Source organism: Crotalus tigris, unplaced genomic scaffold (genome assembly GCF_016545835.1).
Source record: "Crotalus tigris isolate CLP2741 ecotype Arizona unplaced genomic scaffold, ASM1654583v1 scf7180000024116.2146003, whole genome shotgun sequence".
NCBI classification, from domain to species: Eukaryota; Metazoa; Chordata; class Lepidosauria; order Squamata; family Viperidae; genus Crotalus; species Crotalus tigris.
In genome coordinates, this window is record NW_024100393.1 from 549,437 (window position 1) to 563,836 (window position 14,400).

The 14,400-nt window shown below is 38.1% G+C and overlaps 1 protein-coding gene and 1 long non-coding RNA gene across 5 annotated transcripts in view; one reads left to right on the forward strand and one right to left on the reverse strand.

Annotated features, from left to right (window-relative positions):
- The window catches only part of PDE1A (phosphodiesterase 1A), a 156,603-nt gene that overhangs the window by 95,546 nt on the left and 46,657 nt on the right, over positions 1 to 14,400 (forward strand). For 3 of the 4 annotated variants that reach the window (XM_039322500.1, XM_039322499.1, XM_039322501.1), the window contains exon 2: positions 11,993 to 12,106. In XM_039322500.1, coding sequence (XP_039178434.1) covers positions 11,993 to 12,106 — 114 coding nt within the window. Of the gene's footprint in view, positions 1 to 2,789; positions 3,212 to 11,992; positions 12,107 to 14,400 lie in introns of those variants that run through there. The other variant, XM_039322503.1, reaches the window with a different exon arrangement.
- Positions 3,842 to 6,467, reverse strand: LOC120298600. The gene is made up of 2 exons (XR_005554151.1): positions 6,423 to 6,467; positions 3,842 to 5,154 (listed from the first exon to the last, which is right to left on the reverse strand). It is a non-coding gene; the product is annotated as an uncharacterized LOC120298600 (long non-coding RNA).

Here is a 14,400-nt window from a genome sequence, read left to right on the forward strand (position 1 = left end):
AGTTGGAAAGATTGGTATAGTTTGACTATGTAGCTTGAAGAAGAGAAGACCTACTTAGCCTGCTGAGAAATCAGTGTACTTTCCATGCCCCCATATTTTATCAGCTCTTTACTTAAAGAATAGTGTTCTGTCTTTACTTAAAGAATAGTGTTCTGTGTGCAGCTTGACATGCAGCTAAACCCACCTATCCTCCAATAAAACAGACCGTGTGCGTAGATCTGGATGCTTTATTAAAGGAACAGGATGGGTGAAACTGGGAAAAATAGAAATACATACAATGAGAACCCAAATACAAGATTGTGTGTTTGTGTGTGTGTATGTATATATACATACACACGTTATGACAAATGGTGTGCAAATATTTGTTTCTATGTGTCTATTTATGGCTAATTTAGCTAAATGCCAAGTTCCTTTCTGTGTGTGTTTTCTTTAATTTAAATTAATCTAGGATGCTCACAGTTTTCTATATGAAACTATGGTTAAATCTGTCCATTTGTTGTGAGATTAAGGAGTTTTCATCGGTTCTTCTGACTGTTAGTTGGTGTTCATGGATGTGCTCTGCTAGTCTTCTGCCAGTCTGTCCTACACAGTGGCTGTTAATGAAGTCTTGTTTTCTTTAGTTCCAAGGTGGTCTTTTATCATATAAATCATATCACTTGTGAAGCTGTTCAGGATCCCCATTAGGAAGATATGAAGAAGCCCCCTCCTCTGGAGCCTTTTCAGACGAGAAAAGAGAGGTAGCTGGGATGGCTGCAGAAGGATGAGAGAGAAGTATAAAAGAAAATGGAAACAGCAACAGCCTCCATTCTCACCTTCCTGTCCTCCAACCAGCTCAAGCAAGTGGCAAAATAAATTTGAAAGGAAATGCTCTGAGAATGGGGAAGTCCACTGATGCTTCTTTCTTAAGGAAGAGAGATTTCAGCACACAGTAAATGCAAATGCAAGTGAACCTTTGCGGTTTAAAACAACAAAAGAAGAAGGCTCTTCTAACATTTGTATTCCTGTTTCTTGAGATGTCTCAGTGCCAAATTTCTTTTTAAAAATTTTGTGCAAATGTTACGGATACATTTTCTTTTGGGGGGGGCATGGTGAGCTCCTAACTTTTAAATGGCATGTCTGGTCATTTAATTAGCTTTGCTGGTAAGAATAATCATTCTGAAACCTTCCAGAAGTTCTTGGTGATTTTCAGAACACAATGCTCCCCACCATCTGGCCTTAACCAGCTCCACATGATGTTTTTCACTGATATGTCATCAAGGTTTATTAATTCAGGAAATGACAAACACCCTTACTTATGCATACCTTTTTTTCATTTTTGCATATTTTTAAAACCTTAGCTTTAAGATTTAAACCTATCCTTTCTGGATTCTTTTTTTCCTCCTGTGTGATACTGTAATACATCAACATCCAGCTGTAGTTTGTTAGTGCTAATTTGGTAAATATCTTGCTTCTATAGGAAAAACAAAATCTCTCATTACTATTTCAGTTTCAAAATGTAGATGGGGAAATGGATTATTATTAAACATGCCCTATATCTAATTCTCTCTGCTGTGGGATCTGAGACAAGAAACATTTTCTTTTTAATCTGCAGTCTCTCTTCTTCTGGCTGGCTTATGTTTATTTTCCCTTTTCCATTCATTTTTTAAATCCGTGCTTAATATTCTTTTACTTATCAAGGGGTTCCATTTGCTTTTTACCTTAACATCACTTGTGAACTGCCAAGCTCACGTATAAAAGCCCTATTTGATATTACCTAATCCAATCGTGATTTGTTGATCACTCTGATAATATTTTGATCTGATAAAATGTCACCACAATCTGACTGCACAGAATTGCTTTTTAACTCGAATAGAATAGAATAGAATAGAATAGAATAGAATAGAATAGAATAGAATAGAATAGAATAGAACTGGAAGGGATCTTGGAGGTCTTCTAGTCCAGCCCCCTGCTCAAACAGGAGGACCTACACCAGGGGTGTCAAATTCGCAACGTCATGTGACGTGTCACGATGTATTGCGACTTTTTCTCCATTGCTGGCAATGGGGTGGGCGTGGTTTCGGCATGATACATCTGGCCCATGGGCTGGCAGTTTTGACACCCCTGACCTATACCATCTCAAACAAGTGACTGTCTAGCCTTTTTAAAAAAAATCTCCAGTGATGGAGTGCCCACGATTTCTGGAGGCAAGCTGTTCCACTGGTTAATTGTCCTCACTGTCAGGAAGTTTCTCCTTAATTCCAGATTGCTTCTCTCTTTGAATAACGTGACCCCCTCTTCTTTGTGGCAGCCCCTCAAATACTGGAATACTGCTATCATGTCTCCCCTATTTCTTCTTTTCTTTAGACTAGCCAAACCCAAGTCCTGCAGCCATTCTTTGTATGTTTTAGTCTCCAGGTCTTGGATCATCTTAGTTGCTCTTCTCTGAATTTTTTCCAAACTCTCAACATCTTTTTTGTGATATGGTGACCAAAATTGGCTGCAGTATTCCAGGTGTGGTCTTACTAGGGCTTTATAAAGCGATACTAATACTTCATGTGATCTTGAGTCCATGCCTCTGTGTATACAACCCAGGTGTGTATTAGCTTTTTTTAGCTGCTCTGCATGTTTCATAAACTCCACCTATCTTGAATCAGAATTTATTTCCTTGCATCCACCTTATTTATCGTATGTAGTCATGAACAATTATATTTTATTTTAATATATTTCTCAATAATCTCTGGTTGCAAAGAAAAGGCTATGGCTGCAAAGAAACTTTACAGAACCAAGATAATGCCCAGGTTTTTCCGCTAATTTAAAATGCAAAATGGGGAATTCACCAATCAGGCAGACGAGAGTTTTACGTTAGAGTTCATCAGAAGAGACAGAAGAGTGGAACAACTAAGGAACAGGAGACTGCTGATATTGCTGCTGCTGTTTCCGGATTGCTGTTTTTTGTTGCTTGACTGCTCTGATTAATCACTGTGCTATTGATTGCTGTTGATGTGCATTGGAGTTGGAACATTGAGCATATAGAAAAACTCCAAACAATTACAAGTATTTGGACAGTGAGGGAAGCCTTGTGGTGATCTCCAAGGAAAAGGCAATACTTGTCTTCCTGCCTAAAGAGAACCAAAAACTGAAGCTACTGGAAATGCAAGTTTGTGTCTTTCTTGGAGGAGATGTAAGAAGGGCTTGAAAAGAGAGGTTCTACACTACATCTTACCCAAGACAGGTGAGAAATTCTGGAAAGGGGAGGTGAATTAAATGCCACCGAACATGAAGAAAACAAACACAAGCATGTAGCTGAGAGACAGAATAGAATTAGAAGGTACTCTGTGTCAATGGAACTTAGTAGCAGTGTCTTGTTGTAGAATTCAGACCTCAGATATCTGAGCAGCCTTACCAAGCCCAGTTCCATTATAAGAAATGGGAAAAAATAGAGAAGGCCCTTAAATAAAAAAGAAAGAAAATAGAACAAGAGAAAGTGCCCTCTCCTCCCTCCAAAATCCAAAATGGAAATTGTTTTATTTTCTCACAAAGAGGCAGAGAAAACCATGCTTCGTTTGTACAGAATAATAGCTCCCACAAATGCCAGCTTCTCAATCTGTTCTGACATATTACACTTTCTCTTTCTGTCCTTTGGTCCCTTCCTACTAAATCCCAGGGAACATTTCAGACCAAACATTCCATAGAATTCCACTGGTCCATAGCTGAAATACGCAAATATGATGTTCAAGTGAAATTTAGAATGTGTCTCTTGTATATATGGTGTTCAGGGTTAGATTATTCAAGATTTGTCATGGCTTATTATTTTATTTATCTAAGAACATGATGAAATTCATAGGAGTTTTGTTTGGAGCTCTTTTTCACTTTCAGATATAGATTTTAATGCTATATGAACAGTCTCAGGTTAGATAAAATGCATGTTAAAAAAAGACAATTTCTAAATTTCAGCTATGTGCAGAAATACATTTTTCACAATTTAGATTACTAATGTTAAAGGTTCAGATATAATTAAATGAACAGTATTGTAAGATTTTTATGTTATCAATTAATCTACCTGAAATTTTATTATAGGGCAAATGATCTGAAATGTCAGAAAAACTTCATAAAATTATAACATTTTATCACATATTATGAATGTATTTTGTCATAAAATGGAACCTAATCCAGAAATATTATTCGGCTTTTCTGAGTAGAAATATTAGCAAACTGAAAGGTGAATTGAATAATAATTCAAGGTTAATTGTTTTGTTTGTCTGGCAATGGTTTCTCAAGCTTTTAAAAACAAAGATAGTTTTCCAAAATACAGCTTTGTCCAAACTAAAAACAGTAACTAAATTTATCTGGGGCTAAAGATAACAGTAGGTCCCTCCCATAGAGTCTCTTTAAAAAAAATAATGGTTTCAAGGGCACAATTATAAAAAGAAATGTTCATAACATGAATTTACAGATATGTGTACACACAGTGTAAATAGTTGGGGTTCCAGGCAGAAGCATGAGGATTCCCCCCCCTTACTATACTGTACTTTACTCTAGACCTACTGAATCAGGATGACATTGCTAAGTAAAAATTGGTGAGAATAGTGGATCACAGCAAAACCAATCATTTTTCAACATCAATACTAAGTATCCCATTAGAGATCAAAGATACATACAGGCCTCTTTTTTTGTCATAGAACGCCCAGAACGTTCCGGCAACTTTTTGGGATGGAACCTTGTAGGGTAGGCAAGGCCGGTTGTATGACATATGTGAGTTCCAGCACCTTTTTTTTTTTTTTTTTTTACAAAAAAAAGCATTGGATACATATATGAGTAAACTATTGCACTCCATGAAATAGTTTATCCAAAAGTTGATGGGATGACTTTGGGAGCACTCTTGGTTCTCTGGGTTTCTCTGCTGATTTCATAGAGGAAACATTTTAAGGATTTATGTCTTGCTTTATAATTCAGTGATGCCCAAGGAGACTTATAGCATGATCAAATCTACTCAGCAATTCTTGACTGGCCTGCGGCAGGAATACTCTTTCCTTGTTTATGTGATCCAATTGATCATTGGGGCACGGGGGAAAACACTGTGCAATTAGGACCAGGTAACCTTCCCAGTTCTGCACTGTTGTTCATGTGACAAAGCAGCTTCAAGTTCTAGGCGACGAGTCTCCTTAGTTGTTTCTTCTGTTGAGATAAATAGGTAGAGCCATTCACACAAAGGAGTTGTACTACCAACATCTTCACACATTTTATTGCCTAAAATTTAAAGGTAAGGTGGTGTCTCCACCCATTCCATCAATAGAAAGAAACCTGACCAGTACATATTCCTTCAACACTAGCAGAGGGACATGATGAGCTTTTCCCATGCATGACATAATGGATCAGCTTTGCGGTGATGCTTTGCCTATCAATTCCCCTACCAATTTAGGGGAAGAACCTAGATGTTCTGCCATCACTTCCAGCAACTGCCCAGTACTGGCTATTTGGGGAGATTGCTTCCCTCTGCCTTATGACAGAATTGGTTTTTGCAGATTTACTCAAGCAAGTTGACCTGAAAATCTGAACTTTGGTCCTTTATATTAATAAATAGAGCAGAAACTGACAGTAGAAGGCTTCAGGGTACGGTACTTCTGACAATTGGAACATTAGGAGAGATTGTGTAGCTTTTTAATATTGTGTCTACAGCATTTAATCAAGCTTTCTCAGATACTGAGCAAAAGTCTAGTGTCATTCTGGAAGAAGGGCTCCTGTGGCTCATTATTTTCAATTATTATTTTCTATCTGGGCATGAATAACGCTAAGGGGAATCCACTAGTGTAGCTTAATTTTTCACATAAGACGCGGAAATGTAAAGCTAATTTTCTCACAGGAAATTAAATGACCTCTAATTTTGCATCTCATTTAAAATGTCCCTCTGTACCCCAAATCTTGTATGGTAATGATGCTGAGCAGGAATAGAGTTCTGGTCTTACCAAAATTAATAAAATCCTATTAATAGTGGCCCTGACCTTTTATTATTTTTTTCTCCTGATGTAAGCAAAACTTCTGGCATGCTTCCAGTTGGCCAAATGTCTTTTGACCAGTGTGTTACCAAAAGGCACAACAATTTACCACATACTTCAGCACCATTGTCCTCCAAATCTTGTTATATTGCAAATTATAATGGTTTCTACTCTACCTATGGGATTATTTGTTCAGAGGACATGTACTTGTTTCATTCTATCCATGAAGGGATGTTCCTCATCAGATCAAAAAAGGATATTCAGAAACAGTAATAGTCACCCCATTCATGTGGAATATGCCGGGCTCAACATTTCACAGAGCAACAAAAATTTCTCTTCGTAAGACCACTTAGAGGTTAAAAGATATTGTATAGATCATTTCTAACCTTCATATATGTTTCTCTCACCTCTAGTTCAAATATTTGTCTGAAATGGTATTGGCTTTCCTACCTGAGCAGGAGGTTGGACTTGACCTTCAAGGTCCCTGTTTTTCTCTTCTCTTCTCTTCTCTTCTCTTCTCTTCTCTTCTCTTCTCTTCTCTTCTCTTCTCTTCTTTTGTCTGTATTCTGTTACTGTATATTTTTTGTTTTGATTGCCATTATAGTATTATTTTTATTTAGATGCTAATTGCCTGGCCCCTTTATGGATTACTGCCTTGTCGTGGCGAAGGGGCTTGCGTAACTCAATGAAGCTATAAGCTATGCCGTGCAGGGCCACCCAAGACGGACAGGTTATAGCAGAGAGTTCTGACAAAATGTGATCCACTGGAGAAGGAAATGGCAAACCACTCCAGTATCTTTGCCATGAAAACCCCATGGACAGTACTAAAAGGAAAAAGATATGACACTGGAAGATGAGCCCCTCAGGTCGGAAGGTGTCCAATATGCTACTGGGGAAGAGCAGAGGGCTAGTACTAGTAGCGCCAGAAAGAGTGAAGCGACTGGGCCAAAGCCGAAAGGACGCTCAGCTGTGGATATATCTGGTGGTGAAAGGAAAGTCCGATGCTGTAAAGATTTTTTCTCCATAGGAACCTGGAATGTAAGATCCATGAATCAAGGCAAGCTAGACGTAGTCAAAAAAGAGATGACAAGACTGAACATCGACATCTTAGGAATCAGCGAACTAAAATGGACAGGAATGGGTGAATTTAACTCAGATGACCATCAGGTATACTACTGTGGGCAAGAATCCCTCAGAAGAAATGGAGTAGCCTTCATAGTCAATAAAAGAATAGGAAAAGCAATACTGGGATACAATCCCCAAAATGACAGAATGATCTCAATTCGAATCCAAGGCAAACCATTCAATATCACAGTAGTCCAAATCTATGCCCCAACCACTGGTGCTGAAGAGGATGAAATTGACCGGTTCTATGAAGCCCTACAGCACCTTATAGAATTAACACCAAAAAATGATGTCCTTATCATCATGGGGGATTGGAATGCTAAGGTAGGAAGCCAAAAGATAACCGGAATAACAGGCAAGTTTGGCCTTGGAGTACAAAATGAAGCAGGGCACAGGCTAATAGAATTTTGTCAAGAGAATACGATGGTCATAACAAACACTCTTTTCCAACAACCCAAGAGACGGCTCTACACATGGACATCACCAGACGGTCAACATAGAAATCAGATTGACTATGTGCTCTGCAGCCAAAGATGGAGAAGCTCTATACAGTCAGTAAAAACAAGACCAGGAGCTGACTGTGGCTCAGATCATGAGCTTCTCGTTGCAAAATTTAGGCTTAAATTGAAAAAAGTAGGGAAAAGCACTAGGCCACTCAGGTATGAACTAAATCATATTCCTGATGAATATACAGTAGAGGTGACAAATAGATTTAAGGAATTAGATCTGATAGACAGAGTGCCTGAAGAACTATGGATGGAAGTTCGCAACATTGTACAAGAGGTAGCAACTAAAACCATCCCAAAGAAAAAGAAATGCAAGAAAGCAAAATGGCTGTCTGAGGAAGCTTTGCAAATAGCTGAGGAAAGAAGGGAAGCGAAAGGCAAAGGAGAAAGAGAAAGATACACCCAATTGAATGCAGAATTCCAGAGAGTAGCTAGAAGAGATAAGAATGCCTTCTTAAATGAACAGTGCAAAGAAATAGAAGAAAACAACAGAATAGGGAGGACCAGAGATCTCTTCAAGAAAATTGGAGATATGAAGGGAACGTTTCATGCAAAGATGGGCATGATAAAGGACCTAACAGAGGCAGAAGAGATTAAGAAGAGATGGCAAAACTACACAGAAGAACTATACAAGAATGAGCTTAACATCCCAGATAACCACAATGAGATGGTCATTGACCTCGAACCAGACATCCTAGAATGTGAAGTGAAATGGGCCTTAGAAAATCTGAGCAACAACAAAGCTAGTGGAGGTGACAGTATTCCAGCTGAGCTATTCAAAATCTTAAAAGACGATGCAGTAAAAGTGCTACACTCAATTTGCCAGCAAATTTGGAAAACTCAACAGTGGCCACAGGATTGGAAAAGGTCAGTTTACATTCCAATTCCAAAGAAAGGCAATGCCAAAGAATGTTCAAACTATCGCACCATTGCACTCATTTCACATGCTAGTAAAGTTATGCTTAAAATCCTACAAGCTAGACTCCAGCAGTATGTGGATCGAGAACTACCAGAAGTACAGGCAGGATTTCGAAGAGGCAGAGGAACCAGAGATCAAATTGCCAACATACGCTGGATCATGGAGAAAGCTAGGGAGTTCCAGAAAAACATCTACTTCTGCTTCATTGACTATGCAAAAGCCTTTGATTGTGTGGATCACAACAAATTGTGGCAAGTTCTTAAAGAGATGGGAGTACCAGACCATCTCATCTGTCTCTTGAGAAACCTATATGCGGGTCAAGAAGCAACAGTGAGAACCGAACACGGAACCACTGATTGGTTCAAAATTGGAAAAGGAGTCCGGCAAGGCTGTATACTGTCACCCTGCCTATTTAACTTATATGCAGAGCACATCATGAGAAAGGCAGGGCTAGATGAATCAAAAGTTGGAATTAAGATTGCCGGGAGAAATATCAACAACCTAAGATATGCAGATGATACCACTCTAATGGCAGAAAGTGAAGAGGAACTAAAGAGCCTCTTGATGCGGGTGAAGAAGGAGAGTGCAAAAGTTGGCTTGAAACTCAACATTAAGAAAACCAAAATCATGGCATCCGGCCCTCTCAATTCCTGGCAAATAGATGGGGAAGAAATGGAGGTAGTGACAGATTTTATTTTTCTGGGCTCCAAGATCACCTCAGATGGGGACTGCAGCCAAGAAATTAAAAGACGCTTGCTCCTGGGGAGGAAAGCTATGGCAAATCTAAACAGCATTCTAAAAAGCAGAGACATCACCCTGCCAACAAAAGTGCGTATAGTCCAGGCCATGGTTTTCCCAGTTGCAATGTATGGCTGTGAAAGTTGGACCATAAGAAAGGCTGAGCGCAAAAGAATTGAGGCCTTTGAACTATGGTGCTGGAGAAGACTCCTGCGAGTCCCTTGGACTGCAAGGCGTTCAAACCGGTCAGTCCTAGAAGAGATCAACCCCGACTGCTCTTTAGAAGGCCAGATCCTGAAGTTGAAACTCAAGTACTTTGGCCACCTAATGAGAAGGAAGGACTCACTGGAGAAGAGCCTAATGCTGGGAAAGATTGAGGGCAATAGAAGAAGGGGACGACAGAGAATGAGATGGCTGGATGGAGTCACTGAAGCAGTAGGTGTGAATTTAAATGGACTCCAGAAGATGGTAGAGGACAGGAAGACCTGGAGGAACATTGTCCATGGGGTCGCGACGGGTCGGACACGACTTCGCAATTAACAACAACAACAACAATTGCCTGGAATCTCTAGAGATGGGTGATATATAAATATAAGAAATAAATAATAATAATCCTCAACTGCGGAAAAGATTTCTAACCTAAGGTGATTGAAAAGCATTTAAACAAAATCCAACAGGTCAGATTCTGGGAGCAACAGGATAAGCAGCTTCTCTCCGATCGGAAAGTGCCTTGGGCTGGCTTGGGTTTTCATATCAAAATGATAGACAGATAAGCAATTAGGGCCAACTATAAAAATAAAAACACATTGAGTCAAAAGTGGAGCACAGCTAGCTACAAAATAGTTTGAAATCGACCAGCTGCTTTATTGTCTTAATAAGCAAGCAAACTTTCCAACATTTCATGCATAACAAACTCATCATTTGCATTTATCCAGAAGTAGAGTAGAGAGGTCCCCAGAGAACAGCTGTGGCATAGGCTAGGCATGCTAAAAAAAAAAAAAAATCAGTTATCAAGATGCTTAGTGCTACAAATGACACATCTCATAGGTTTCATTAACTGAATTTATTCTGTATTTCTACTTTTTTAAAAAGTCAAAACAGAAATTCCATCCAGGGAAATTGCTTTGCAAAAAGAAATGCTAAAAGGCTTTGCACCTGACCAAAATAAACAAAAGAACAAAATTATATCAGGAGTACAAATGAACTGCTAAAGTGACAGCCTGTTTTGTTGCTTTATATAGCTATGAATACAAATAGTGGAAACACTTGTAGGTGTGGAGAAAATGTGCAACACAGTTGTATAAATATATTTTTTTTCTGGAGAACAAACCAGATCATTTTAGTTCAAGTGCATTGTTTATTATTTCTAGTAAAATGCCCATATTGATGGTGGTATGGAAGGGCACACATTCAGAGACACCTCAAAGGATAAGTTTGCCAAACAAAGATGTCCCACTGAACTTTTCTCCATCCAGCAGTTCTGCAGTGCTGTTCTTTGTCAACTACATCTAGCTAACCTCATATGGGGTGGATGGATTTCTTTGTTTATTTGTACAAAACTGTATGTACTGCCTGCCTTGGAATCAAGATTATTTGTAAACGTATCAGAAACTTTACGCCCAACCTATTCACAAGTCGGTGGCTGTGGAGGAAAATGGGAAGATAGAGCTTTGCCTGCCACCTTGAGTTCCTGAACTTTTAAAAAGTAGGATACAAGTCTCACAAACTAATAACTACTAAATGACATTTAAAATATCGCAAAATCCAAATGCACAGCAGAATAATTAAGTCTTGAAAACCATCCTTAGTGTAGAATTAGGTTGGGTGCACTTTGTCCCTCAGGAGACAAAATAGTCTGATGTGTGATTGTCACTACTAAGAAAATATATGGTTGGACCCCCTACCTTTACCAAATCACATTATAAAGGTTTCCAGTCCAGGCTTGGCTTTGCCCCCATTGGGGTAAACAGCAACCAATATAGGGGAAAATAAAGGATAGAGCTGAAGAAGATCCAACATGTTTCTCTGCCTCAAAAGCTCTAAGGTTTCTCATTCATTTCTACAGAATGGGTAATTGTCAACTGTCCATGAAATAAATGGATACCACTGCATGCCTTTGGTGAAGGAAATCCACATGTATCTGGTTGGAGAATGTTCAACTTGCATTATTTATTTGTTTGTTTGTTTGTTTGAGGGTGAAGGTCCATTCTCCAAGCTTGTGGGTTGTTTTCTCAACGTTTCGTTACCAGGCTAGGTAATATCTTCAGCAGAGTCTAGGGCAGGGGTAGGCAACCTCGGCTCTTTTATGACTCATGGACTTCAACTCCCAGAAGTCCTGCTATGCTAACTCAGGACTTCTGAGAGTTGAAGTCCATGAGTCATAAAAGAGCTGAGGTTGCCTACCCCTGGTCTAGGGGATGTCCTAAACTCCGCTGAAAATGTGATCTAGCCTGGTAACGAAACATTCAGAAAACAACCCACAAGCTCGGAGAACGAACCTTCACCCTCATTGTACACCAGAGCTACAGATATTCTCAATTCATTCATTCATTCATTCATTCATTCATTCAATCAGTACACTGCCAGTCTCACCTAAGTGATTCTGGGCAATTTACAACAATTTGAATAAAGGCATAAATATTTTGTCACTAACTACTCTTTAGACTCATTTAGTTTGCATTCTAAAAGGGCCTTGTTTTTTTGTTACTCATTTAAGTTTTTGTTTTTGATAGATTAAGATGTTTAGTGAAGCAGCTGGAGAAAGGCGATGTTAACGTGGCTGAACTGAAGAAGAACATCGAATATGCAGCGTCTGTTCTGGAGGCAGTATACATTGATGAAACCAGGTGAGAGTTTTTGGAACTACTCTGAATCTACATTCATTCCTCCTATCATCTTTTCAGTGGCAGTACTGTGTTTTTGAAAGGTTTGTAGGATAATGCTGAAACACAAATTAAAGGAAAAAGTGCTATATGCTGCTTTTTATATAGGTATGTTTCAAATACCTGCAATAAATTACATTTTGCACTTTATAAACGTCTAATACATATCTGAATTGCACTGAAATAATTTTACAGTCAGTTTCTCATTTCTCAATTATAATTAATTGAAATCAAGTTTAGGAGGGCCCAGGAAACAAAATCTTATCAGATGTCAGATGAAGTTTGACCTAAGTTGCACATTCTGGTATCCTGGCCTTTAACATTTAAATCAGAACGAAATGTACTTTAAACTATGACTGCAGTACTGTTTCCAGTGTCATTTGAATGTTTTGGTCCATCTGGGCCTATTTCCTTAGTTAATTGAAGATCTGACCTTTTGATAATTCCAGGAAATTCAGGTTTATTGAATGGAGTATTATATACTTACTTTGTATGAATGCCTTATATATATTTACATACTAAATATTATGCTTCTAGAAATAATACATAAGAAATAAGAGGAATAAATAATTGTGGTATATTATTACCTCTATGAGAACTGAAAACTGGTAAGAAAAGAATTATATATTATAGTATTCACAAACAGTTGCATTCTGGAATTTAGTTCTGCCCCAGTGGGTGCTGTTCAAATAAGGTTTGAATTTCCACAATCCCCTTACATTTGATGAGAGGGTAGATTCCAAGGATAACTTTAACTTCTACTCAGAGCTATGTCAGAACTACTGTATAACCACAGCAGCACAGCAGTTTAAGGTTGATTTAGAGTTGCACTCAGTTGCCTGTAACCATTGCCACATACCTACACTGCAAAAATGTTGATGTGTAAGTTGCAGATGGTTGTAGAAAGGACAAGCCAAAACCCTCCCAAATCCTAACTATAGAGGGCAAGCCCTACATGCTGATTGGTTGATCCAACTTCTTGTTCTGTGTTTTGCTGTTTGAGTGTCCCCTAGCCAGAACATTAAAATTCACAGCTATATGAATACAACAGCTATGCAACTGCCTATGAATGACAGACACATACTGTATGTTCCTTCACATCTGCTTGACCTTCAGAAGGGACAGGAGAGCTATTACTGATTGCTCATATCACAGGTTATAAAATAGTTATTAGATTGTGGGACAAAATGACTGCTTACTGAATAAAATCTGGGAAAGGAAGGGAAGGGAAGAAAAGGAAGAAGGTATGGTAAGAAGTAGTTTCTCCATTAAGAGATACTTTGGGAAGAAGATAGAAGAGGCAAAACAACTGTTGGGCAATTCTTGCTGATTGACTGTAAGCAGAAAATTAGTATTCTGAAGAGTAAAAGTAAAAGAGTAAAAGAGAATGGTAATTGCATTCCCTCTTACATGGTGTCTATTAATCAGAACAAATAAATGTGACAGAAGGATCAATTTCTCAAATCATAGCATTTTCCTTAAATGTTTTGTTGTTGTTGTTGTTCATTTATCTTTGGCATGGCACAAAAAATATTTTAAGGTGGAATAAATGCATTGCATTTAACGAGAGCTGATCGTTGATTTAAACCTTTTAAAAGTTTCATTTTAAGGTTAGGTTGGAAGAGTGTTTTAAAAGCTTATCACCAAGATGTGGTATTTCATGAAGACTTGGAATGTTCCATGTCACTGCACTTTTTTTAAAAAAACTAATTTTATTTCCACATATTGAAACTATTAAAATATTTTCTGGAATACAGGAAAAACATTTAAACAACAAAACGGGTTTCCCAGCTGATTTGGGGCAACGGCTGGTAAAAATAAAAGCCAAAAAACAAACATTTTGTTATTATCTAGCATTTATATTAAAAGATGGTGGTTTAATAATTTTGGATATGTGGTGAATGTTGAGATGTTTACTGGCAATTCTTCAAAATCTAAGAGACTCAAGGGAAAATGTTGGAAAATACTGACACTATAAATAAATTTCAAAGCAGAGTGTCCTTATTAAATATTCAAATGTTCACCCTCAATTCCATGATTACCCCATAGAAAATATTTATGGTAATTATTTGCATATAAATGCAAACATAAGTATTTATTATAAAACATGTTGATATTTTTACATGACATAATGACCATGAAACAGTGGCTTTCACCTTGTGTCTGTCATGTACTTAACATATTTATGGGAACTTTCCCCCTTGTAAAATAAGAATTCTTGGCAAGAGCAAAGGCACTATATAAAACATTGGAAAAGA